The sequence below is a fragment of the Odocoileus virginianus genome, chromosome 18 (genome assembly GCF_023699985.2).
Source record: "Odocoileus virginianus isolate 20LAN1187 ecotype Illinois chromosome 18, Ovbor_1.2, whole genome shotgun sequence".
NCBI classification, from domain to species: Eukaryota; Metazoa; Chordata; class Mammalia; order Artiodactyla; family Cervidae; genus Odocoileus; species Odocoileus virginianus.
Window position 1 is genome coordinate 53,643,961 of NC_069691.1, and position 25,979 is coordinate 53,669,939.

The 25,979-nt window shown below is 51.5% G+C and overlaps 1 protein-coding gene and 1 long non-coding RNA gene across 6 annotated transcripts in view; one reads left to right on the plus strand and one right to left on the minus strand.

The window, feature by feature from the left end:
* The first annotated feature begins 409 nt into the window (after window positions 1–409).
* LOC139039531 (uncharacterized) lies at window positions 410–2,880 on the plus strand. Its single transcript, XR_011492871.1, has 2 exons — window positions 410–1,046; window positions 1,140–2,880. It is a non-coding gene; the product is annotated as an uncharacterized lncRNA (long non-coding RNA).
* A 1,651-nt stretch (window positions 2,881–4,531) lies between these two features.
* PALLD (palladin, cytoskeletal associated protein) overlaps window positions 4,532–25,979 on the minus strand; it is a 374,447-nt gene continuing 352,999 nt past the window's right edge. For 4 of the 5 annotated variants that reach the window (XM_070480713.1, XM_070480715.1, XM_020904357.2 and 1 more), the window contains 9 exons: window positions 25,829–25,879; window positions 24,393–24,614; window positions 21,403–21,552; window positions 15,533–15,627; window positions 13,817–13,949; window positions 10,218–10,425; window positions 7,890–8,055; window positions 7,471–7,604; window positions 4,532–6,470 (listed from right to left, as the gene is read on the minus strand). In XM_070480713.1, the coding sequence (XP_070336814.1) occupies window positions 6,298–6,470; window positions 7,471–7,604; window positions 7,890–8,055; window positions 10,218–10,425; window positions 13,817–13,949; window positions 15,533–15,627; window positions 21,403–21,552; window positions 24,393–24,614; window positions 25,829–25,879 (1,332 nt within the window). In that variant the 3' untranslated portion in view covers window positions 4,532–6,297. The remainder of the gene's footprint in view (window positions 6,471–7,470; window positions 7,605–7,889; window positions 8,056–10,217; window positions 10,426–13,816; window positions 13,950–15,532; window positions 15,628–21,402; window positions 21,553–24,392; window positions 24,615–25,828; window positions 25,880–25,979) is intronic. The other variant, XM_070480716.1, reaches the window with a different exon arrangement.

Below are 25,979 nucleotides of genomic sequence, written 5' to 3' on the forward strand. Positions count from 1 at the left end.
GTATATGTTTATTTCAAAATCTCATTTTATCCCTGGCCCCTCCCATTTAAAAAAATCAAAAGTTGTATCCTGTGTATGTCGGTCTGTCTATGTTTTGTCAGTCAGTTCCTCTGTGTGAATGCACAGGTTCGCTATGTGCGTGGTGCTCGACGCTGTCCTTTCTTCTCTGCCTGACTTCATTTAGTCTGGCCGTCTCTCGGCCCACCCTTGCTGCCGTCAGTCACACTGTGTCCCTGTTTTATAGCTGAGTCGTGGGTCTGTCTGTGTTTTGTCAGTCAGTTCCTCTGTGTGAATGCACAGGTTCGCTATGTGCGTGGTACTCGACGCTGTCCTTTCTGCTCTGCCTGGCTTCACTTAGTCTGGCCGTCTCTCGGCCCACCCTTGCTGCCGTCAGTCACACTGTGTCTCTAGGCCCACTCTTGCTGCCGTCAGTCACACTGTGTCCCTGTTTTATAGCTGAGTCGTGGGTCTGTCTGTGTTTTGTCAGTCAGTTCCTCTGTGTGAATGCACAGGTTCGCTATGTGCGTGGTGCTCGACGCTGTCCTTTCTTCTCTGCCTGACTTCACTTAGTCTGGTCGTCTCTCAGCCCACCCTTGCTGCCGTCAGTCACACCGTGTCCCTGTTTTATAGCTGAGTAGTGTTCCACTTCCGAGTTGTACCATTTCGTCTTCCTTTTTCTCCAGATGGACATCTTGGTGGATTCTGTGTCTTGACTGTGGTAAATAGTGGTGCCATGAAAATAGGGATGTGCCTGTCATTTCGAGTTATGATTTTCACTGGGTCTCAGCATCACAGCGGTGAGATGAGTGGATCACATGTTTCGTTTCTTAAAGAAACCCCGTAATGTCTGCTTGTGGCTGCCCCTATTTCCATCCCCAGCAAGAGTGAAGGAGGATTCCCTTTTCCGGACATCCCAAGCAGCACTTATTCTGTGTACATCTCTCGGATGGTGGCTGTTCTGATGGTTGGGAGGAGTTGGCACCCCACAGCGGCGATTTGCCTTGATTGACCAATGAGTGATGTGGACTATCTTCCTATGTGCTTTTGTAAGTCACACAGTGAGAGTCCCATTTACCTGTTGAAGCTGACTTCTTGTAAGTCGGCCCTGTTTTGAGTTCTTCTCTGATGATTTATCCCAGGACATTCCTTGAGGGCAGGAGTCCCTTACAGCCCCAGAAGCCTTGTGAATACAAAGAGCCCATGAGCACCGGCTTTCAAGTGGTTGTAACGAAAAGTCGCCACAAGGGGACAGCATTTCTCCCTGCGCCACTGCGGTTCCTCCAGCGAGCACAGCCTCAGGGAAAGACTTCCTAGGTTGTCCATGGGAGTGCTGTGCGCAGAAGAAACACCCAAAGCTTGTGTATCGCTGCATCTTCCCTGGAGCCATCCCCCTTGGGCACATCCCAACGCCTGCAGCATCCCTCTGCTGAGGGGTGCGGTCATCCACAGGAGGGGGGTGAACGCTATGGAAGGAGGGTGGAAGCGGGAACGCGCCCCTGCTTCCCGAGGAGCCACGAAGCCAGGGGACGCCTCAGTGCTCCTCCCGCCCGGAGGCTCCCTGTTGGCTTGGGTTTTGAGGCAGGAGCCCCGCCTGGTCTGGAGATGGTGGACTCCTGCAGGGTCCCCGGGCGTGGGGCTGACCGGCTGGCAAGTCCTCTCCAGCTCCGCCGGCAAGGGTGATGGACAGCCCGCCAAGTCCCCGAGGCCTGAGGGGAGTACAGTGGGCGTTTTGTTTCCATCTTCATTCTGGACGTGCGTCTAGGTGACCGGCAGTGCTGTGGGCTCTCTTTTGGGTTTCTTTGCGCGTATTTTGTTTCCTAACGGTGTCCAGCACCCTCCTTCCCTTACCCACAGAAGTACCCGAGTTCTTTTCTGGCTGTCTTCCAAGGTGGCTGTTATAATAGTGTGTTAGTCACGTTTCCTTGTGCTCCAGGGTGGGCCCATGTTGGACATTTATGAGTCGTGTTTCTATGTTCCTGGGAACCAGAATATTTGTCTCCACCCTGCACTTTCCCGTTGGTAACCCTATGCTCCCCTTTGCAGCCCGTGAGGCGGTTTGTCTTTTGGAAATGGGTCCTTCCATTCCACGTCTCGATTCCAAGTCGAATGGATACGCCAGCTTTTGGTCCCTGTGTCCTTCCTTCACTTTGTACAGTCACGTCCGCTCTCCTCCCTGTGGCCTGAAGTTGCACAATGTTTTCCCTGTTCACGGCTGAGTCATACTGCTCTGTGTATATGTCCTCCATCTTCTGTATCCATTCATGCGATGGATACAGACTTCCTTCAGGGAGAAGTCCCTTCCTGGGTTTTCAGTGAGAGTGGTGTGCTGGAAGAACCCAAAGCCTGTGTGTCTTTATCTGGTTGTCTTCTGGTATGGGTTGTTAGAGACTTTTGAATAGGGTTTCCATGTTCTATACAGTTGAGGCAGGAGGGTTTGACTTAGGATCCTGCAGATCTTGTGAATTTGATTTGCCTAACAGCATCTTTTTTAAAAGTTGTAGTTCCCCCAAACTGCCACAAGGCAACGGCATTTCTGCATGCCACACTTTTTTTCCCCCCATAATTTCATTTGTCTTTTATATTGGAGTCGAGTCGGCCTCCAGTGTTGTTTCTCCTAGGTGTACAGGAACTTGATTTTGGTATACAGACACATACATTATTGTTTTGGGAGTTCTAATTCCCACATATGTATTACAGCAGGTTTAGTAGACTTGTTTGCAATTTGGTAGGTCTTTTGTGATTATCTGTTGGATATATGTTACTTTGCATAGGTTTATCTTTTTTTAAAATCATAGTTTGGTTTTCCATGTCTGTTAGTTTCTTCTGTTTTGTAAATTCGCTCATTTGTCTGAATTCATAAACTGTATGTTCCACTGCTTTTATGATGGTAGTCTTTGTCTGCCTGACTTCAGCAAATATGGTACTATCTCAGTCTCTTCATGATGTGTCTGTTTTACAGCTGAGTGGTGTCCCAGTGAGCAGTTGTACCATGAAGTCTTTTTCTCTGGGTGGATAGTCTGGTGGATTTTACGTCTTGAGTGTTTTCAATAGCGGTGCTGAGAAAATGGGGTGAAAATGTCATTTCGGATGATGACTCTCTGGGTGTCGGCACAGGAGTGGAGTTCCTGGGCCCTGCATCCGTGTCTAGTTTCGTAAAGAACCTCCATGCTGTTCTCATTGTGGCTGCACCGGTTCCCACCCCGCCTGGAATAGCGGGTGTGTGCCCTCCGTGTCAGAGGGCCTTGCGGGCCTGCCCGTGCGAGGGCACAGCTCACTGGACGTCGGCTCTGCCCTTCTGGCGTGATGAACGCTGCTGAGCATGTGCCTTGTGGTCCCGTGTATGCGTCCTCTGGGAAATCTAGATTTATACACATACACAAACGCCTATATTCATGTATTTTTAACAGAGCAGCAATAGTTGTGTATATGTCAATGCCAGTCTCTAAATTCCTCCCACCCCGCTCCATTCCCCCTTGGTACCCACACACGTGTTCACCACCTGTTTCTATTTTGGGCTGGAAGTAAGGTTACCTATGTCATTTTTTAGATTTCCCATGTGCGCGTTAGTATGGTGTTTGTGTTTCTGACTTTCTTCACTCATTTGGTGACCGTCTCTAGGTCCAGCCAGGTCTCCACAAATGGCACAGCTTCAGGCCGACCATCCCTCGGGGTCTGTGCGCTTCTCCACTGGCTGGCTCTGCCGCTTCCCGTGCCATGGACGAGTGTGCAGCCTTTTAGGAAGGATTTCTGTGTTTGTACTCGTAACTCTTGTGACAGAAACTCTCATTTGCTTTCAAAGCTGAGTGTCTGGTGCTGGACTCAGAGCTGCAGAGTTGGGGTCACTCCCCAGGGAGAAGCTCGGGGTTGGCTCCCTCCTGATGTGGGTCACTGTGCCAGGCAGTGGGATTTGCCATGAGGCCCTGACGTGGTGTTTGCTCATTCACCTGAGGTCACTTTAGAGGAAACTTTAGTGCATGCAGCAGGAGCTCTGGTGTGTCTGCGGGGAGGAGTGTTCAGCATCTCGTATTGACGTCCCGAGCCTCAGCGCCGTGCACGCAGTTCCTGAGAGGTGACGGTTAAGTGGTGCGAAGGTGCCCCCTGTGGGGTCACAGAAACTGGTGTCATGCACGTATCAGGTAAAGTGCTGAAGTGGGCGCGGTTTTGAGAGGGTTCCCAAGGCCCCTCCCCAGTGCCCACCTTCCTTCTCCCCCAGACCACATCCAGGCTGTGTGGACGGGACTTTGCAGATCCCGCATCTGGTGGTCCCTTAAAGTATGGGTTCTTCCCGACAAGAGTTATCGTGTGTGAGGATGTGCGCCGAGGGTCTCGTGCTGGGCGTGGGGGCGCCATGCCAAGGGGTGCGGGTGGAGCGGCCCTTGCTGACAGGCCCCATGAGCCCCGTCCAGTGGCCGCGTGGAGTCGGATCCTGTCCTCGTTTCCTGCACCCAGGAGAGTGCAGTGCAGTTACCAGAGGGTTTAGTCTGCACGGTTCATGAAGGCTGTGAGAGAAACCAAACCACCGACCATGTGCTTCACAAAACTGCAGCTCTTATTTGTTAAATATTTATTGTTGTTAAATCCACATTACACCAGCACAACAATCCAAAGTAGTAAGATAGTACTTATTGTTTTTATAAATATATGAAAGGTGGCAAAATAACGCTGCTTAATCCCAAACCCAGCAAATTAGCAAAATGTCACATTCGGGAAAATTTGGCAAGTACGAGAAGACATCAGTCATAATTCTGCAAGACAGAGAGGTCCAGGAGAGCCTCGCGTGCCAGTCTGCAGGCACCAGCGCTCACACTGGGTACGCAGAGCTTGCTTGGTGTGTCGAGAAGGACGTGGAGAGCTGTGCATGTGAAGCAGTGAAGTGGGCTACACGGGGTGGCACACAGGTACAAAATCATTAAAAAACACTACATATCGAGTAACTGAGCTAAGAGAGTTTGCCATCTTTATCATAAATAATGAGAGATAAATGTGTTTTGCATAAGGAATACAGTGTGTTCTCTTCATAGCAAAGTACCATTATCATATCATAGCAGGCCCCATTTTCTCATGTTTAAAGTTGACTGATTCCAACTTAAAACCGTCAAGCCTGGTCAGAATTCACTCCGTCCAGCTGGCCAGAGTCAGGGGCACCGGAGATGGCCTTGGGATGACTGGGAGCCCAGCACCTTCTTCAGTCAGCGGCCTCATGGCCGCAGGGAGGAGAAATTAGGCTCCCACCCGCCGTGCGGGCGCCGTGGAGGACACGCACCCTGGTGCCCACCTCCTCTGGCTCAGTCCCATACCCCCAGCAGACCAGTGCCCACAGGCTGCCTCCGACCCATGACGACCTCGCTGCTCAGCCCATTACCAACTTGCTCTGTGCATCCCACCTCCAGCTCTGACCCTGCAGTGTCCCCAGGGCCCCCACCGCTGGAACCCCAGCTTCTTGACTCAGGAACGCAGCGTCGTAGATGGAATTTGAAGAGAACCAAGGGAAGCCTGGCCTCCACTGGCTCCCGCCCCCTGCCACCTGCGTGGACACCGTCACCATGCACCGTGTATCTCTCCCCCCTCCCCTCCGCTCCTCCCTGGACCCTCACCCCCGACACACCCCGCCTGCCGTGGTCACTTGGGTGGTTGACGCCCTCCGTGGAATGGTCTGTGGTCTGTTTCTGCTTTCCTCAGAGTACGTTACGCGTTTCAGTATGTAAGCTCCCTACCAAGGCAACGCAAAAGGAAAATATGCATAAAGAAAAAGCTAACAACGAAGGTTTTAACCTTGAGAGAAACTCAGGATGTTGCCAGAACTGCAGGCAAGCGGTTCCTTCGTATGACTTAGTAGAAAATGGTTTGCACAGACAAGGCACTTGCGTGGATTTCTTGGCCGTGCCCTCCTGCTGCCCGCACGGGGTCACCGGTGGCGGGAACACACTGCCCAGCCATGCCCTCCTGCTGTGGGGCTGCCCCCGGGAAGCCCCCTGCTCACGCGGGGTGGCAGCGCTGCACCAGTGTTGAAGGCACTTGGGACAACACGGAGCGGGGTCACTTTTCCGTGAGGGCTTTGGCATTTCAGACCCCTTGAATCACAGCAATTTCTGGAGTCTGAATTGGCTGGTGAGTGTGAATTCTGTGCAAGGTGTGCATCTACTGGCATTGTGTGCGCAGCCTCTGGTTTGGTTTACGGGAAGAAAAGCAGAGTTGAGGTGCCCTTTTGTCTCTCGGAGTCGAGGTGCACTTGCGTCCCGCGGCAGGAGGCGGGTCTGGGCAGCGTGGTCTGGGTCTGTGCTCCCGCGAGGGCGCCGGTCACAGGTCCTCGCTCTCCACCAGGCCGGGGCTCAGCGCCAGCGAGGACGGGCCGGCCTCGGGCTGGAACGCTGCTCGGATGTCCAGGCCCTGGTCGGAGAGTGCGGCGTAGCGGCTGGCTGACGGCCGCACCCGCTTCGGCTTGGCGCTCGGCGGCGGCTGCTGCCACTGGGCTGCAAGACACCCGAGCACGCGCAGGTGAGGGGCTGTGGCGGGGCCAGGCGCATGCTCACAGCATACCCCCACGCCCCCGAGGAGGCCTGAGAGGCCACACCCTTGTCATGGAGCGCTGTCTACATGGGCTGTGAAGACTGCAGGGGTAACACAGAAAGTGCAGTTCACCGCACCGTCACTACTAGCTGCAGCTTGGGGAATCCTCAGTAATGGCCACTGAGCTTCCTAGCTCCCTTTTAAGAAAAATCTTCAAAGCTCACAGGTAGGCATGCCACAGTAGCGGCAGTTGTCAGGAATTCTGGATGCGCTGGGGAGGGGGGCCTGGCTGAGGTCAGTTACTGAAGCATTTCAGGGAGGTATTTCTTAATTCAGAAATCAGTTCTGAATTTTTCCTCAGGGCTTACTTGTCAGAGTGCTATTGTGATAGAGGGATACTGACCTAGTCTGTCAACTCAAAAGGGCTAATTTTTTAAAATCAGGGATGCATGTACACAAGGAGACACACACAAACACACAAGCCTACTGCCAAACTACTTCAGACACACACACACACACACACACGCACACACACGAAGCGCTCAGCCCTGGGAAACACTCCCGCCAGCATCAGTGGGCCCCGCTCAGAGCGAGGCCCTGATGGGTCAGGACACAGGAGGAATGTTAGAGGCGGTCCCGTGCACCATGCGGTAATGGGATGGACACGTCCGTGACTATGCCTGCGCCTAGTGTTAACTCCTAGAGGCGCGGGGGAGAAGGCACAGCTGGGGAGCCCACGCCACAGAAGCAGAGGCACATGCGGCACTGTGACACACGGCTTCTGAGCGATACTTGGGCACTGTTCTCCTGGCGAGGGTCACTATTACTGTCGGGAAACTACAAACAGAAAGAGAAAGAGCACGATGAAGTCTCAGCCGCGGGACGGTCCAGGGCCGCGTGGGACAGATCAGTCTGCGGTGCGGACCTGGAGGCCTCGGGCGCCCAGCACGGGGAGGCACTTACTGTACACGTCGAGTCGGGCCGTGCAGGACACGATCCCGGCCTCGTTCTTGGCCGACACCGTGTACCAGCCCGCGTCGTCCTTCGTGGCGCCCTGGATGAGCAGGCACACGTAGCCGTGGTGGTCCTGGTGCATGCTGCAGGAGAGGGCCTGCTGTGAGGGCTGCCGGGCTCCTCTGCAGGGCTGCGGCCTCTCCAGCGGGTGAGCATGGAGCCTGCAGGCCCTGCCCACCCCCCCCCCCACCCCGGCAGGCGGGTTACCCTCCCGTGTCTGAGGCACAGGTGAGCCCTCACAAAGCGCCGCCGGTGGGGCTGGGAGGCCCGCACTGCCCCTGCACCCCGGGGTGGCTGGCGCCCCACAGGGGTGAGCGCTGCTGCCCCAGGACCCGCAGACCCTGCGGCGGACAGGGCCCGGCACTCACCTCACGCGGTCCGTGCTGTGGGTCAGAGACTCGTTCTCCTTCTTCCAGAATATCTGTGGTGGGGGTGCCCCCGAGACCCGGCACTCCAAGCGCACGGGGTAGCCGTCCGCCACACCCGTGTTCTGCAGCTTCTCCAGAAAGACCGGAGGCTTGTGCGCTTCCTTAGCTGGAAGACAGGAGAGCGGTGTCCTGCCCGGGAGACGCGGGCAGCGCCACGGAGCCCGCAGCTGCCCTCAGCGACGCGGGGCGAGAGGCCCGTCCTCCACCAAGGGTCCTTCACCAGGAGGGAGCCCGTGCTCACCCCGCACCCCCTGTTCCTCTGTGGGGCGGAGGCTGCGCCCGCCCCACAGCACCTGCCTGCTGGTCTCGGGGCCTCCCGCAGGCTGGCAGTCGACTAACAAGGGTGCTGCGCTTCCTTAGTCTGCCGCTGCCCCCGGCGACACTGAGGCCTGCCTGCTGGAGTCAGATCCGCGAGCTGCCTGCCCTGCTGGCTGGGAGGTGCTGAGGACTTCTAGGCCCTGCTGCAGGGAGACGGCACTGCACAGGTGGGCGGGGGACAGGCTTTCAGTGGGCGCCTGACGACTAGCAAAGAGGACTGCACCACGGGTCCTGCCGGCATTCTCGGCGGCAGGGAGTCAGAAGGCTTTGTCAGTATCACCCGCACTCTGCCCTCTGTGTCGCCTAGGGTCTGCGGCGGAGACCAGCGCGGACGGGTGTGGCCTCGTGATCATCGCGCAGCTGCCAGCAAGAGGGAGAGCATCCGGCCTTCTCCCCGCCCTCCTCAGGGACAGACACATCAAGGCAAAGGCTCTACCCCAGGCCTGTAAATAACGAGGACCCTGTCTGACCTTAAATTATGTAGGGAGCTAATTTTTACTGGACTTTTTCACCTGAGCTACTCTGGGGGACGCAGGTGGTGGGAGCAAACCTCACTTAGCTTTCTTTCTGGGCCTTTGCTTTCGTAAGAGGATAATGATGGACGGACCTTCACGTCACAACAGCAGACAGCTGCATTCAGAGGCTGTGCTGGGCAGGGCACGGGGATGCAATGCTTCATGGGAGTTCATCCTTGGGAAATGATTTAGTCCTTAAACTGTGAGCATCACGGCCCATTTACAGCAGGGAGAGTGATCATCTGTGATGGGCCGGCCAGAGGAGATAGCCAGGAGATGAGGACTGAGCCCTGACTTCTCCCATAAGTGCCAACGGGACATCTCGGGCCTGAGGACAGGCATGGTCAACAGACGAAACTACAAACAGTGAGCAGCAAGGGCTGGAGGAGGGAGTGAAACTGGACACAGACCACAAGCTGACCGCACGCCTGTGTGCACGTGTCCAGCTGCTGTCAGCAGGATCCTCAAGAGGAGACACCCAGTGTCCGCACTGCGCACTGCCTCTACAAAGAGCGCGGGGCTCTCGGGCCTGGAGGAAGACCAGAGATGGGATGGACCCAACTACACAACCAGGGGAGGGTGTGGTCTCCACAGATCCCACCTCTGGGAAACAAGGAAGAAACCAGCTGATGTGCTGAGGACCAGGTGAGGTCAGGCACAGCACTCTGCAAACAGAGGAGAGACAGACACAGCACAGGCTCTTACACGCCTTCTGGAGGGCTCTGCATGCAGCGGGGTGAGGGACGGACATAACACACACTCTCCACTCCTGTGGATTCTCTAAACATCTTCACACACTCGTTTTCCTTAGCTCAAGTAAAAAAGTTTATCATCCAGGTCTCCTGCATTGCAGGCGATTCTTTACCAGCTGAGGCACCAGGGAAGCCCAAAAATACTGGAGTGGGTAATCTATCCCTTCTCCAGGGGATCTTCCCGACCCAGGAATTGAACCAGGGTCTCCTACATTGCAGGCAGATTCTTTACCAGTTGAGCTACCAGGGAAGCCCCACTGCTAAGTTAACTTTATAATCCTTATTAGTATATCCTATCTTTCCTATGTTTGCATTAATGAAAATTATTTCAAATGTTAAATGATGAAATCACTGTGGGTGGCTTAACAAGTGGTGTACATGCAGAACATGTGTACAAGCTCCACCTCCCACACTGCTGGCTCATGGACGCTGGGTGGTGCTCTCTGCCCCGAGAAACCCTTGGGGCCCAGGATGAGAAACACCCAGCAGAGCTGCTCAGAGCCCCTGCTCCAGCCCACCTGCTGATGGGGAAATGAGATGCAGTCACGTCCCGCCTTGGCAGGTCTCATTCCAGGCTCTGACTGGCTACTCTGAGGCCCACTATTCTGTCTGCTGAGTGTGCAGCTCACGCTGGGGTCGCTGCTGAGCATCCTCTCGCCCTGAGCGTGTGTTCCCGGGCCTACCTGCGACCACGAGCTCCAGGACGAAGGAGTTCTGCCCCGCCCGGTTGGTGGCCACGCACGTGTAGATGCCGGCGTCCCGGGCCGAGACCGGCTCGATGACGAGGGAGTGCACGCCGTTCTCCCGCACCAGCATCCTGTGGGTGCTGTCCTGGCGCACTGGCTTGCCGTCCAGCAGCCAGGTGAGGTCGGGCGTGGGCAGCCCACTGACCTGAGGCAGGAGGGAAATGCATGTGAGTTCTTCCGATGCCAAAATGGGTCGCTCCACCCACAGGACACGGTCTCTTAGTGTGGGTCCCGGTTCTCTTCTTGGCACAGACAGGCTCACTTCTAGACACCTCCTACAGAGCAACATAGAGGAGCGTGAGGTGGGGTCCTCAGGGGGCCCAGTGCAGAGAGTCTGTGCTTCACTGCATGGGGCCCAGGTTCAGTTCTTGGTCAGGGAATGGAGACTCTGGGCAGTAAAGATCATTCTTTAAAAGAAGCAGATTTTTCTTACACATTCACAGTTCCCTAGGGCTTCCCTGACAGCTCCTGCAATGCAGGAGACCCTAGGTCGATTCCTGGGTCGGGAAGATCCCCTGGAGAAGGAAGAGGCTACCTACTGCAGTATTCTGGCCTGGAGAATTCCATGGACTGTATAGTTGTCAATGGGGTTGCGAAGAGTCTGACATGACTGAGCAACTTTCACTTTTACACATAAAACTAAAATTAATATTAATCCTTTGGTATCACTTGATTAAAATAAAATTTTACCTTTTGACTCTGTATATGTATATTTATGTTTATATTCATTTTGGTTCTGTAACTAAAATGTCATTTTACAGGTGGTCTGTGTGAATTCTTACAGACCCACGATAAATACAACGCATATAAATATACACACTGACATATGCATACTTACACTGTGGAAAGAACTATGTGGCAAATGATGCGGCTGACAAGGGATTCATCTCCAAAATTTACAAACAGCTCATGAGGCTCAGTATCAGAAAATGGATAGAAGATCTAAACAGACATTTCCCCAAAGACGCACAGGAGGTCAAGAGGTACATGACAAGATGCTCAACATCACTAAATATATTAGAGAAATTAAAATCAAACTATTAGAGAAAGGCAAATAAAAAATACACGGTGTTACCTCACATCAGCCAAAATGGCCACTGTCAAAAAGACTGCAGATGATAAATACAAGGGTGGGGTTAAGAAAAGGGGACCCTCCGAAGGTGCTGTGCTGGTGGGATGTCATGGTAACAGTGTCTTTAAAATGTTCAGTAGAGCCACCACGTGATCCAGCAGCCCACTCCTGAGTCTATGCGGAAAAAGAATGAAAAAAACAAACCAGAACTCAAAGTGCTGTGGTAGTATTTACAACAGCCAGAACATGGAGGAGACCCCGCCGTCCAATGACCGACGAAGGGATGAAGATGAACGGGTGAAGAGTAATGTTGCCCTCAGCCATAACAAGGAGTAAAACTGGGTCATTTGTAGAGATGTGGATGAAACTATACAGTTTATATACAGTCTGTTATACAGAGTGAAGTCAGAGAAAAACAAATACTGTATATTAATGCACGTATATATAAATCACATAAATATGGAATCTAGAAAAAGAGTACTATAAAACTATTTGCAGGGCAGGAACAGAGATACAGGATGCAGAGAAAGGACTTGTGGACATGGGGAGAGGAAGGAGAGAGCGGGACAGACGAATTGAGAGTAGGGCTAACAGATACACACGGCCACGTGTACAACGGAGAGCCAGTGGGCAGCTGCTGCAGGGCACGTGGACCTCAGCCCGGCGCCGTGATGACCCGGGGGGAATGGGGGGTGAGGGGAGGGATGCTCAAGAGGGAGGGATCAACATGTGGTTACAGCCGATTCACGCTGTCGCAGGGCAGAAACACAACGCTGTAGAGCCATTATCCTCCAGTTTTAAAAATAAAACAACAGAAGTGACACATTTGCATGAGCAAATGATTCAGCCATGAAAAAGAATGAAATAATGCCATTTGCTGTAACCTATGGACCGAGAGACAGTCAGAGTAAAGAGAAGTAAGTCAGAAAGAGAAAAACAAACACCGTGTGGTGTCACTTACAGGTGGAATGTGGAAATGGATACCAACTAGCTAACTTGCAAAAGTAGAAGAGATGTACAGACTTAGAAAAACAAACTTACGGTCACCAAAGGGGAAAGGTGGGCTGGAAGGGGTAAATCAGGAGGGTAGCATTAATTCATACATGTAAACACACAGTCAACACAGACCTACTTTATAGCAAGGGAGGTGTATTAACACTGTCTAAAAACCTATATATGGAAAAAAACTCAAAGATGAATATCTACATTTATAACTGAGTAAGATTCTGTATACCTACAACAAATATGACATTGTAAATCCACTTTACTCCAAATACATACATACATACATACATATGTATGTTCAAGCTAAAAAAATTAAAGAAGTAATGAGACACAAGTTTTTGGTGGCTTCTTGTAGCACATTTCACTCTAATTTACAAACCCCAAAAAGGACTTCCACTAATGCACTCCAATTTGACACCAGCACTATAAATAGCCAGGACAAAAAAGCATCCTTAATGTCCACTGACAGAGGAATGGATAAAGAAGATGTGCTACATATATACAGTAGAGTATTACTCAGTCATAAAAAGAATGAAATAAATGTCATTTGCCATAGCCTGGGTAGATCTAGAGACTGTCATTTTAAGCAAGTCAGAAAGACAAATATGATATCACATATATATATGGAATCTTGAAAAAAAGATACAGATGAACTTATTTATACAGATGAACTTATTTATAAAACAGAAACAGACTTACTGACTTAGACAATGAATTTATGGTTACCAGGGGAGAAAGGTAGGGCTTTCCAGGTAGCCCTCATGGTAAAGAACCTGCCTGCCATGCAGGAGACATAAGAAAACTCAGGTTCGATCCCTGGGTCAGAAAGATCCCCTGCAGAAGGAGATGGCAACCTGCTCCAGTATTCTTGCCTGGAGAATCTCATGGACAGAGGAGCCTGGTGGGCTAGTGCATGGGTGTCACAAAGATTCAAACACAAGTGAAGTGACTTAGCACCCACACAGCAAGGAGGGGACGAACTGGGAGATTCGAATGGACATATAAACGGCAGTATATTTAAAACAGATAACCAACAAGGGCCTGCTGTATCGCACAGGGAACTAACTCAATACTCTGTAACAACCTAAATGGGAATAAACTCGAAAAGATGCCTGTGTGTCACTGCATCACTCTGCTCTACACCTGGAACCAACACAACACTGTAAAACAGTTACACTCCAACACAAAACGAAAATAATAAAAATAACTACTCTGGAAAATACACTCCTGTTAAGAATGAATTTATCCTTTTCAAACATTTCTGTTAAGTCCAGAGTAAAACTCTCTTAAGTGCCTCACATTTATGTTCTGTAATTCCAGAGATAACCAGCAGAGGGAGGCCAAATAATTTTATAAAACATTCATACTTTGAGCTGAAATTTAAATTCAAGGTCAACAAATGGGGCAAACCAGAGAAGAGAGCCACAGCACTGGGGGGAGGCTGGGCGCATGCGCTCACCTTGCAGTCCATCCTGCAGAGTCTGCCTTCCTGCACGGTCAGGTCCCCGGGAGCCTGCAGGAAGTGCGGGCGGAAGAAGCGCTCCTGGATGGGCTCCCCTTCGTCAGCACTGTCCCTGGACCGCGAGCGAGGCCTTCAGACCAGAGAGAGTCAACATACAGGGCATGGGGGTGCGGCAGGCAGATGGTACAGATAAACAGACCTAGACAGCAGGTCATTTCTAGGGTCCCAGTCATCTGCTTTAACACAGGGGCAAAAACATAATTTCCTTACCTGCTTACCTGACCCCTAATCTCAACCTTTACACCAAAGAAAAAGTCAGGAGGCAAAATCTTGTTTCATTTGGGAGTCTAATATAAATTTAATAGTCTGCTAATTGCAGATCTTAATCTGCTATCCTAATCCTTATGACTAGTATAAATCATGAATTGGGAAAGGGGAAAAAAACAGGTTAAAGAAAGTTTTAAAATATTTTTAAAATTGGATGAGAACTGTATGAGAATTAGCAGCTCATTTACTACCAAATATTTTTCAGTATCAATAACTATGACTTTCCACTGTGAGTGTAAGTTTGTAGGAAATCAGAAGTTCTTATTATTTTTTAAAAAATTAATAATTTCTAATAAAAATTTATTTTCATATTAACCAGGAAAACAACTACATTTTTAGGCAGGTCTTCTGCATCCGTTATCCATGTACCTAAAGACAACTTTTTTTTGCTTTAAAATAAAACTGTGTAAATCTCCCAGATTTTGTGCCTCTTTCTTGCTTTTGAGTATGTTTCTAGAGGCACCTTTAAGAGTAAAATGATTTAAAGTGATTGCAGGGAAGATGTAATAATCCAAGGGCAAGATGTTCAAATTAATTCTGCCAGTGATCATCAGAAAGTAAGTTAAAAAATACTTAGCTAGAAAAAGCAAAACAAAAGAAAAATTAGTATAATGGGCTAGAATTATCCACCCTTCAACATAGAGTTCACCCATCAGATCTAGTTTATGAGCACGACGCTCCTCCAGGAAGCAGTGACCCATGAACAGCTGAAATGCACTAAAGGCCCCAGAAAAGCAGCAGAAGATGGACTTGCTCAGCCGTGCTGTGCTCGCAGCTGGCACAGGTGACGCTGTGCACGGGCCGTGCCCTGGAGGCCAGCATCACGGCTGCGAGCCTGAGGCCTGGGGCTGCCTCCCAGACACAGGCAGGGGCCGCGGGGTGCAGAGCTGCTTGCTGTTTCTGCTCCTCCTGCGGCTTCCCTGCCTCTGTGGCCCTCCAGGACCCCAGCCCGCCTGGAATCCCCTGGCAGGGTCCCCAGGCCAGCAGCCCACCAGCTCCTTTGAAGCCATGCCCATCACTGGGCACCACGCGCCCGCCTATGCTCGCAGGCCCTGGGGGCTGCAGGTATGGAAAGTGTCCAAAATGTGGCCAGTCTGACCCTGAGGTCTGGGTCTTGGGGAAACTTGTGCACTGAGTGACGAGAGCACAAACCTTCAGGCACGAGGAAAACCAGGGGCCCGCCTGGAGGGCCGTGGTGAGGGACAGGCCAGGCCTGGGCATGCCTCCTGGCTGGTGTCCCCACCCCAGCCACAGGGAGCCCGCTTCCCCTCATGTGCCCACTGTCCCCCGAGCACGCCCTCTCTGCGGGCTCCCCACCACGCTGACAGTGCCGGGTTTAGGAGTCAGCGAGACCCCAGCAACGCCCAGGAAGGGCGCGGGACGTACCTTCTGCCGTGAGGGTGTCCGGCCGGCGGGCGGGGGCTGCGGCCTCTCTGGTTCACAGCCTGGACCATCAGCCGTCCCGTGCAGCTAACGCGGCCCTGCGGGGACAGGACCACAGTGGTGAGGGATGCCCGGGGCCCGCTCCCGCGGCCAGCGCCAGCCTCCGCCTGCCCCCGGGGCTCGGCGTGTGACTCCACATTCATCTGAAGCACTTGGGTAAGACGCTCCCCCTCTGACGCTTGACTCAGTTTTACTGTTTCATTTAGGAGGCCGTTTAAGATGACGACCCCCTACAAACTGACTGTCACCTGCCAAGGTCTCCCTACCCACCAATATTCTTCCCATGAAATGAGCACATTTGAGATTTATGAACCAGAAGCAGTCAAAGCCTGGAACGTGAGGATCAGATGATAAAGGTTAGTTAGATACGCTAACGAGAAACCATTTTATCTTTAAAAAAATTTTAATTTGAAGTATAGTTGACGGGTCTACAATCATCTTGCCCAACACACCCAAGCTCATCTGAAGTATAGTGGACTTAACATTAGTTTCAGGTGTAGAACATGAGTCAACATTTTTGCTGCTTACACCCCTTATAAAGCGGTGACAAAGCAGGCTGCGTGCACTACCGTCTCTCTCTGTCAACAGCAAGCCTGACAAGTGTCGTCTTAGGGGCGTGGAGCGGTGCTGAGGGGCCCGGACTACAGGAATAAGGGACCCAGGGGCTTCAGCTTTCTGGCACAGGCGCCTCTTTCTCCTCAAGGCTGGCAGAGCAGCAAAGCAGATTTCCTCCTCCACTCGTTCTCGAGGCCCAGGAGCACAAGCAGACAGACTTCTAAACTCTGACAGTGACCGAAAGGGAGGAGCCAGGGCAGGAACCTGAGAAGCGCACTGGTCATTCACTCCAGTCCTTGGTGAGTTCGCGCTCCCGGCTGAAGGGCAGCCCCGTGTGCGCTCACGTCACAGTCGACCACTGACCCCCACGGTCACCCCAAGTGGCCGACATACGGGAGGCCAGAGCTGAGGGTCGCGTGGGTTCTCAACCGCCTTCTGAGCTCCCCTGGGAGTGGGCTGAGGGGGCAGAGGACGCTGGTGGGGACACAGAGGGGGGCACCACAGCAGGATGCAGGGAGGGGCCTGCACGTCTCAGCCTGGACCCCCTCAGGCCCCGGGAAAGGCACAGACTCACACCAACAGTGCAGACAGGAGGGTGAGGCAGCCCCAGGAGGATGGCTGCCGGGAACACACAGCTCGCGTGGCCCTGAACTGCGAGGCAGGCCCCCGCTTCACTGAGGCCACCACATCCCCAAGTACTGTGCAGCTAACTTCAGGAGGGAGCGACCCCCGCCCGGCACCAACTGCCTCACAGGTCCCGGCCACGCGACAGAGGCTCTCCCATGCTGACCCTGGCACACCCCGGGGCCTCCCCAACGCGGCCTGACGTCTGAGAATCACTCTCACGGACCCGTCCCACATGGACTTGTGCAGGCGCACGTGCCTAGAAGAGCCTGTTACAAATCGCACAGCTGATGACTCTCCGCGGCCGGTCTAACAGGTGGTCATGGAAGCCCCGTGGTTCTTTCCAGAGCTTGAGAACAAGGAGCTGTGCATTTCACAGATAGCGCCCCTTGTTCTCAGGACAGGCTTTCCATGCTTTCTGCTTTGCAGCTTCATCACAGGCTGTGGGGCCCCTCAATGCTATCTGTTCACTTTTAACTGTCTTACTAACACATGAAGGAGTAACAGAAGTGAATGTGTGAAGTGAAGCTCGGAAGGAGCCAGGAAACCCTGTGAAGCTGAAACAGAGACCACCAACAAGCCAGACTTTTGACTGTAACTCTGCTGCTCGCAGCTCTTCTGTTCGGACCAAGTCCTCGGCGGGAGGCTGACACGAGCCCCGAGTGTGAACTCTGAAGGTGGTTCTGCGCGAGATGCTCAGCTCGTGAGGCGCACGTGACGCCTGGCAAGGCTGGTGCTTCACCTGCTGTGCAAACAGCATCTGCCTGTCCCGGCTCACAGAGTCTAACAGGGCCCAGGGCCCAGGACAGCCGCCCGCTCGGACACACAGCACAGCTGGAGAAGGCACAAACCACGAAGGCCATTCCAGCCCGGGGCAGGACCAGGCTCCTAGCAACGCAGCAAAACAAAGCCAAACATCTGCGTCCGCATTCCACCGCGCTGTCAGGAGGCGTGACAGCCGGCAGAGACGGGGCCTGCGGGCCCGGTCTGGCACAGGGGGACGCGGCGCGGGCCCCTCCTGACCTCGCTAACCTGCGGCTGCTGTCTCCTGGGGGCAGCCAGGCGAGCACGCCCGGCGCTCTGAGCTCATCCCCACGGAGACCTGTCAGCAGCCTCTCACACGCCTCTTGTCCCTGAAGACCGAGCAGGTGGGAAAGTCTTCTCTGAAATAAACTGCTGGCCGTGCTCGCCTCCCTCCCGGCTTCTCAACCTCTCTCACCGCTACCCTCAGGACTTATCTCCCCCGCCTGGAGAGCCCAGCTGCTCCCGCTCCACTGTGGAAGCCACGGTGTCAGAAAAGGGAGATGGTGCTGCTCCCCTTCCAAACACGAATCCTTCTAGAACGTGGAAGAAAACCATGGCGCCAAAGGGCGTCAAGGAAGCAGGGAGCCCACGTCAGGCAACCCCACGCTACGCTTCTGGGATTGGAAGCATATGTATGTGTGCATGCTTTACGTATCCTGGAAAACTTAGCTTTTACTTTTGAGATTTTTTTCCAGTACCTATTTACATCATGTTCCTTTTAAACCATTTTTTAATTCACAAATTATAAGAATGGCAAAGCCATTTACTATACCATAGCAACTGTTTATAAAGCTGAGTTTATGGAGTGCTGGGCTTCCCTGGTGGCTTAGAGGTAAAGAACCCGCCCGCAATGCAGGAGATGTGAGAGACAGGGGCTTGATCCCTGAAGTGGGAAGATCCCCTGGAGAAGGAACTGGCAGTATTCTTGCCTGGAGAATTCCCTGGACAGGGAAGCCTGGTGTGCTGCAGTCCATGGGGCCACAAAGAGTCAGATAGGACTAAGCAACTACACAACAACATGGAGTGTGAGGTGTTTCTATCATCATGTTCCCATGGCAACAAGGGACAACTTGCACCAAGGATCAGGCAGAGAAATGGGCTCTCGCGGGTCACGGCTGAAATACCACTTTGTTTTCCTAAGTGGGTAGGAAGTTCATTCCAATTTTTCACAAAGTTGGACGCACAATCTTGGATGACTCACAAAACCCACATGTGGCATGTGTGCACGGACCTGCCACTGAAGACCCGGGACAAGAAGGCATTTCATCCCTGAACTAATACCCACCAGGAGACGTGCTCAGAAGCTCACAACAGCGGCTGTCAAGCACCACAAACCCCAAGTGCACAGCAACATCAGCCTGAGGCCCACATCCACTCTCAGGATCTCCCCAGACTCTGCTTAGGAGTCTCCCCTCTGACACCTGCCTCTTGGTCATTCAGGTAGGGAAGGAGAAGTTTAGTGATAAGAACACACCCTGTTAATGAGAATCCTGGTGGATCAGACCTCAAGAGACAGCAGGCTTCCGGCATGAAGACCTGCTTTGGCAGGGGAGCCTCTGGGGCCCGGAGTGGTCCCGCTGTTGTCTGTTCAATCCACAGGCGGGATGGAGACACTGTCAGAAAAGCCAGGCTCGGGACTTCACTATGGCCAGGGGCTCCCAATGCAGGGGTCTGGGTTCCATCCCTGGTCAGGGAACCAGATCCCACATGCCACAGGTAAGACTGCATGCTGCAACTAAAGCTTGATGACCCAGCACAGCCAAATAAACAGACTAAAAAGGAAAAGTGGGCTTCTGTTGCCCTGATGTAAATGGTCACTCCCCGTCTCTTTGACTCCAAGAGGTAAGGCATGAAGAATCAGACGAGGCGATCTACAGGGCGTGGCCGGCTCTCTGCTAAGGAAGCGGGCCCCAGGTTGAGGGTGGGGCCTCCTCCTGGCCCTGGTGTGGCTCCCGCCAGCCGGGCTGTGGGGGTGGGGGGTGGATCTTTAGCTAAGCCCTCACCCTAGCCCCCAGCTGTGCAGTCCTGATTCAGCCACACTGGCTGGGACTCCCCCTCAAGGAGCGACACCACCTGAAGGAGGCCACGCGCAGACTCCAGACTGCGGTTCGACATTTGCATTATTCTGTTCTTCAAAGGTGCTCACTCCAGCAATAGTTCAAAACGTGCAGCAGGCAAAACGCCTGGACACCAACAACAGAACCCGGGAGTGGCGACTGTGGAAGGGACACAGTGAACTCTAGCTCCATCACCTACCCCAGACTTCTCAGGGCACGAGAGGAATCAAGAACCCAACATGAAGGAAAACTCTGGGTTTTGTTGAGTTCTCCACTACTCTTTTTAAGAGGAAGAAAACAGAAGATGGGAAATAGTCAAGGAAGCATACTAAAAATACAATTAAAAAAAAGTTCCACTTTCATTTCCTCAAATGCACCGTGAACACAAACAAGCATTCAAACATAATTGTTTCGTAAAGGTCATGACTGTGACTTTTTTTCAGAGGTCATGTGTTCACTGATTGAAATATCAGAGCCTCAAGAAGGTGCATGAACTTGGAAACTGTTCCTGGTCAGTGAGGAGTCCACTGTCCCAGCTCACATGCTGGTTGTGGTGCAATCTGTGAGACTTCAGCTCAGTCTGATTTTAACATTACTGCAGTAATGTATCTTTCCATGACAATGTAACCTTAGGACAGGATAACACTGTTTGCAACACTGTATGCACTTGTAGAAGTATGCAAATATTGCTAAAATTACCTGTATCATTTTCTAACACTTAATGTTTCTTTCAAAAGAAATAATGAAATATAGAATGATACAAATAGATCAGAGATTTTTTAAAAAGGATGACTGGTGAGCAATCTCCATCAGTTACATAATAAAACTGTTAGCTTTCTTTTTTAAAAGTGTTATTTACAGGCTTCCCTGATAGCTCAGTTGGTAAAGAATCTGCCTGTAATGCAGGTAGACCCTGGCTTGATTGTTGGGTTGGGAAGATATCCTGGAGAAGGGAAAGGCTACCCACTCCAGTATTCTGGCCTGGAGAATTCCATGGACTTGGTATAGTCCATGGGGTCACAAAGAGTCGGACACAACTGATTATGTGGTTTTTGTAGACTTTGTAAAGTACCCTGTTAAGTGTTTCAAGCACAAAACCACTTCTTACACATGTCTTTGGATTCAGTACAGTTCCTAAAATATACAAGATAGTCTATAAAAAAGAATTTGCAGGCCTGAATCGGAACCTGGTAGCCAGTAGCTGCCTACTAAATTCTAAGTAGTCAATTAATTTTTTGACCCTAAATCTAAAGGCCAATACAAGAGAAAACAAAACAAAATCCTGAGTGCTCTATTTATATTCTATCAAAATTATAATTTGTCCACACTTATAGGTTACTTAAATTCCACTGAATTAACTGTGTGTGTATTTCTTCTAAATATTTAATTTTTGAGTCTTCCTACCACATCTTACACATACCCTTCACTCCCCTTTCTCCTGGGAATGTTATTCTACATGAAATCACATGGTTTGTATGTCTATTTACCGGCTCATCTTCTGTGTCGGGACCTCATCCTCCCAAGAACGGCAGCCCCACCCCCCATGAGAGGTATGCATAGCAGTCTCTCAACAATGTTTGTGGAAATAAATGGTGCACATCTGTGCATCATGCACACAAATGTCTAACGGAATAAACAAACAGGAGAGAAAAATCTCTCTCCTGGGAAACCAAGCTGCACAGAGAATGTGGGGGTCCAGCGCCCCACCAGGCGAGCCGCCTCTTCGTCTGGGGACCCCACCGGTCCAGAGCAGAGCTGGGCTGCGCTCCTCACCTGAGGGTTGGCAGCCATGACCGTGTAATTGCCGTCGTCCTCCAGCGTGGAGGCTGCGGTGTGCAGGGAGCAGGTCCCGCTGGGGTCGCTGCGGATGCTGTAGTGGTCGTTCTTGGGGGAGATCTGCTTTCCATCCTTAAACCAGTAAATCTGCGGGAGGAGGCAGAGCGGAGGTGAGGCCTGTGTGTGTGGTGGGGGGGCTGCTCTGAGCTCCTGCGACAGAATGAGAGACTGGACACCTGGGCAGGACCTTGACTTCCGAGGGACGAGGGGAGGCAGCGAACAAGGCTAGTTCTAGTCTATCAGAAATTACACGTTCTTTCTTTCTAGAAGATGTACAGGCACTTCCCTGGTGGCCCAGCGGCTAAGATGCCTTGCTCCTACTGCCGGAGGCCCAGGTTCAACCCTCAGTCAGGGAACTAGATTCCACTTGCCCCAGCCAAGATCACAGATTCTGCATGCCGCAACTCAGACGTGCTGCCGCCAAATAATAAAGTAGGAAGTAGTTAAAGTATATTTTAAATAATAAAGTAACATTAAATAAGATATATTAATAATATATTAAGTTATTAATAAAATAAACAATAAATATAAGATAAAAGATGTACATAAGCAGCATTTATATTCACCCATTATTTACATGGAAGATGTGATTAACTCTCAGCTGGCATCACAGTTTTCTTTTTGCTTCTGTTTTCATATGTCCTAAGTGGACATGTATTACTTGTAAAGTGAAAAACATTATCTCAAGATTAAAAAAACCAGACCCTAAAGTCCAGTGAATTCGTCTGTGTCAGACACCCAGAACAGGGTGAGAGGGAGGGGTGGCGGGCGCAGCTGGGGGGCACAGGGTTGAAGGTTACAGTTCACCAGCTCTCCCCACTATGTTAAACACAGCAGCATTTAAACTAATTTTCAAATAATAACTTGGATAGAAAATTGTGAAAAATATAATAAAAGTACATCTTGATTAGACAGAAACGTTCTAAATGGTCAAACCATCTCTTCTACAGGTCCCTCCTCCCCTCTTTCTCCTTTAAGCAAGATCCCAGGGCCATCGGTTTCTCACGTTTTGCTGGTTATATCTGAGCCAAGAGAGGCCACAGTGATGGTCACAGAGCCTCAGCGCCAACACAGCCAGTATGCAGTGTCGGCCAGAGGAAACGACATTCTCGCTTTTTAAGCAGGATGCGGTCACCTCTGTTCCCTGCAGCCCAGGGCACTCCTAGCTGACTCCCAGCAAAGGAAACCTACTTCAGAGCCTGCCATAAAATGAACTTCCTCCTGCATGTACATCACTTGGCAAGTTGAGACCACAGCTGGCCTTTCACTGTTACTCCCTGTCAAAGCCTCTGAATCTTAAAAACTGCTCTTAAACCTTCCTAGTCTAAGGCAGGAAAAGGCCAGAAACAGACAACACAAAGTAAGTGCGCCAACAACGAGGGTCTGAGAGCTGCAGTCTTTCCCTCCCCAGTTTTACGGAAACTATATTACCAATATTACCAGTCTCCAGAACCTAAAAGTTCACCATCGAAACAGACTAGTAACTTTCAGTTCCAAAAGCTAAGTTACATAAAGGCTGACACTTCATAATTATCATGCTCTTACCGGTTGGATTATTTCTGATGGAATAAAGAAGCTCAGATCAGTATACAATGTCTACCTTTCACATTCCTGCTGCTATGCCAGTTCTTTAGAATTCTTTTTTCCCTTTAGTCCTATTTTTCACCTGTATTATACTTAGAAGACAACTTTCAAATGAGAATTAAGAGATGTATTGTGCTGAGCTGCTCTGTCATGTCTGAGTATTCTCAACTCCATGGAGTGCAGTCTGCCAGGCTCCTCTGTCCATGAGGATTCTCCAGGCAAAGGTACTGGAGTGGGTTGCCATGCCCTCCTCCAGGGGATCTTCCCGACCAAGGGACTGAACCCAGGTCTCCCACATTGCAGGTGGATTCTTTACCATCTGAGCCACCAGGGAAGCCCAAATTAAGAGACAGTGCCAACATTCTACCAAGACTGCTCTGAGAGTGTGGGGAAGGTACAACAGATGAAAACAGTGTGAATTAGAACTCCGCTTCAGTCTGCTCAGGTTTCAAGGGGACAAGCCTGTCAAGGGGAGAATATCTTGGGAGAGTGTCAGGTGGAGCTTCCATTTCTCACTGAGCCTCTCTTACTGTCTTCCCTCCAGTCCTGCAGAAAAGTGCAGTCCTGTGTGCTGTTCCACGGGGCCACGAGCAGTGATCCTACTCTCTGTCTAAAGAGATGGCCACCCGCCACCCATTGTCCCCGTGTGCCTGCAGGACAGGCTCTGGCCGGGCCAGCCACAGCCATTGGACTCTTGCCCCCTCCACCTCTGTATACACAGGCGGCCTTGGCTTTGTGGATTAAAGAGATGATTCCCGCCACTAGTGGCAGCTTCACTGCTCCGTACAGTACAGAGCATGGGCGGGGATCAAGTTCAGGCCTGGCCGCCACAGCCCCTTGGCCTCGAGAAAGCTCACCGACCTGCTGGAGCTGAGCCCGACACCTGCAGCGTGGGTGTCACAACCGTGGCTCCATGTGGGCGAGAGAGGGGAGGGTGTGAGGCGCTCCCTGCCAGTCACTCTCCTAGTCTATCCGTCCTGTCCTCGTAGGTCCCATTCTATCCCACCCTATTCTGCTCAACCCTGTCCGAGTCTAGGGGCTGCCCTGGTGGCTCAGACGGTAAAGAATCCACCTGCAATGCCGGAGATGTGGGCTCAATCCCTGGGTCAGGAAGATCCCCTGGAGGAGGGCATGGCAACCCACTCCAATATTCTTGCCTGGAGAGTCCCATGGGCAGAGGAGCCTGGCAGGCTACAGTCCATGGGTTCACAAAGAGCAGACTGAACGACTGACACTTTCACAGTTTCAATTCTGGCACTTGTCCTCCTACCACCACCCTGCAGGCTGGAAGCCAGACCCATCCTCAGGGCATGCAGCTCTGAAGAGGCTGTGTCTCCACTCACCTTGGGCTTTGGGTCGCCGGTCACTCTGCATGTGAATGTCGCAGGCATACCCTCAAAGATCTTGTAATGCTTCAGCTTCACCTCAAAGAAGGGGGCCACTCCGCTCTCCACAGACGTGTCCCCACAGGGTGCCTCATCCCCTGACTCCTCCACGGGGGACCGCTCCAGCCGGTACTCGATTTCACTGATGAGCCTCTGCTCACAGCTGGAGACCTTGTACTCCTGAGTCAGACGGAGGGGCCGTGTCACCGGCTGGGCCCCTCATGGCACACAGTGCCCCACCGGACTCAGCCCCTCTCCAGGCAGGTTCCCAGAGGGCAGCGATGTGTTTACTACAGAACTAAACAAGTCTGCACCCCAGTCACTCCCACATGAAACAAAGACACCTGGAAGGATGCGTGGTGTTTCAAACCAGCCTCAAGTCCTATCAACCAAAAAACACCACAGCCACACAACTAGGAGAATGAATTTCTTCCTCGTCTCTCTTAGAATGGGGAGAAGAAAAAGGCAACGGTTCCTCCTCAACTGCTCATAAAAGTTAAGCACTGACGCCACGCTGACCCTTCCCTGTCTGAGGGCGGGCGCCTCCCAGGTGGGCAGCTGCGGCTCACTTGGCCTTTCCTCCAGTGGGCGACAGAGTAATGGTACCTTACGCCCTTCTCCTGACGATCCTCACCACCCAGCTCCCCAGCTCTGGGCAACCATTCTCCACCCTCTTTAAAAGAAAAAGAGGACGGAGAGTCCAGTCAAATACGTGGTTAAAAAAATAGGCATCAAGTGCCCGCCAGCATCCTCTAGTAATGAAGGGGTACCAAGAGACCTCCTGCTCATGAAGTATAGAAAAGAAAAGGCAGCCCATTATGAAACATTCTCTATTTAATAGTAAATGAAAGGTTGTTTCAAACGAGGTTTTCTCTTAAAGTTACTCAATCTTTAAAAACAGTCTGCCGTGGGGTTTCCCTGGTGCCCAGTGGTTAAGACCTGGCACTATCAGTGGAGGGGGCAGGGTTCGAGCTAAGATGTCACACGCCACATGGCATGCCCCCAAACCCAAAAAAGCCTGTTGGCTTGAGGGAAGAAATTCAGCAGTATGAATAAAACTGCAGGAAATACACAAGTTGCTTTGTCTAATTATCATCAAATTAATCAGTTTAAGAATTAGCTCTTCTTTCTCCTAGAAAACTTTTAACAAATGAGAAACTTCTCACAATTTAAAATTCAGAGTATTCATAAAGGATAGAATAAAATTCAAGTCTGTAAATAAACGACATGACAAATCACAGTGCAGTTACTCTGTCCCTCTGATACAATGAAAACAGACATGGTGAGTGTGTGGGTAACGATCGTAGGGCAGGAAATGCAGACACACAGGTACACGAGGCGGAACAGAGGGACGGACACAGAAGGACTGGGAGGAGAAGAGAGGTAAAGGCGACCTTCTGACCGTCCAGAGGACTCTCTACAGAAGCACGAGATGGCCAGGGGTCCTGAAACAGCAGAGAAGGAGTAGTGAAGACCAGGAAGAGAAGCGGCAAGAATCCAACCCGATTTCCAGCTTTAAGGGAAACTCTGGTGGGAGCAATATTT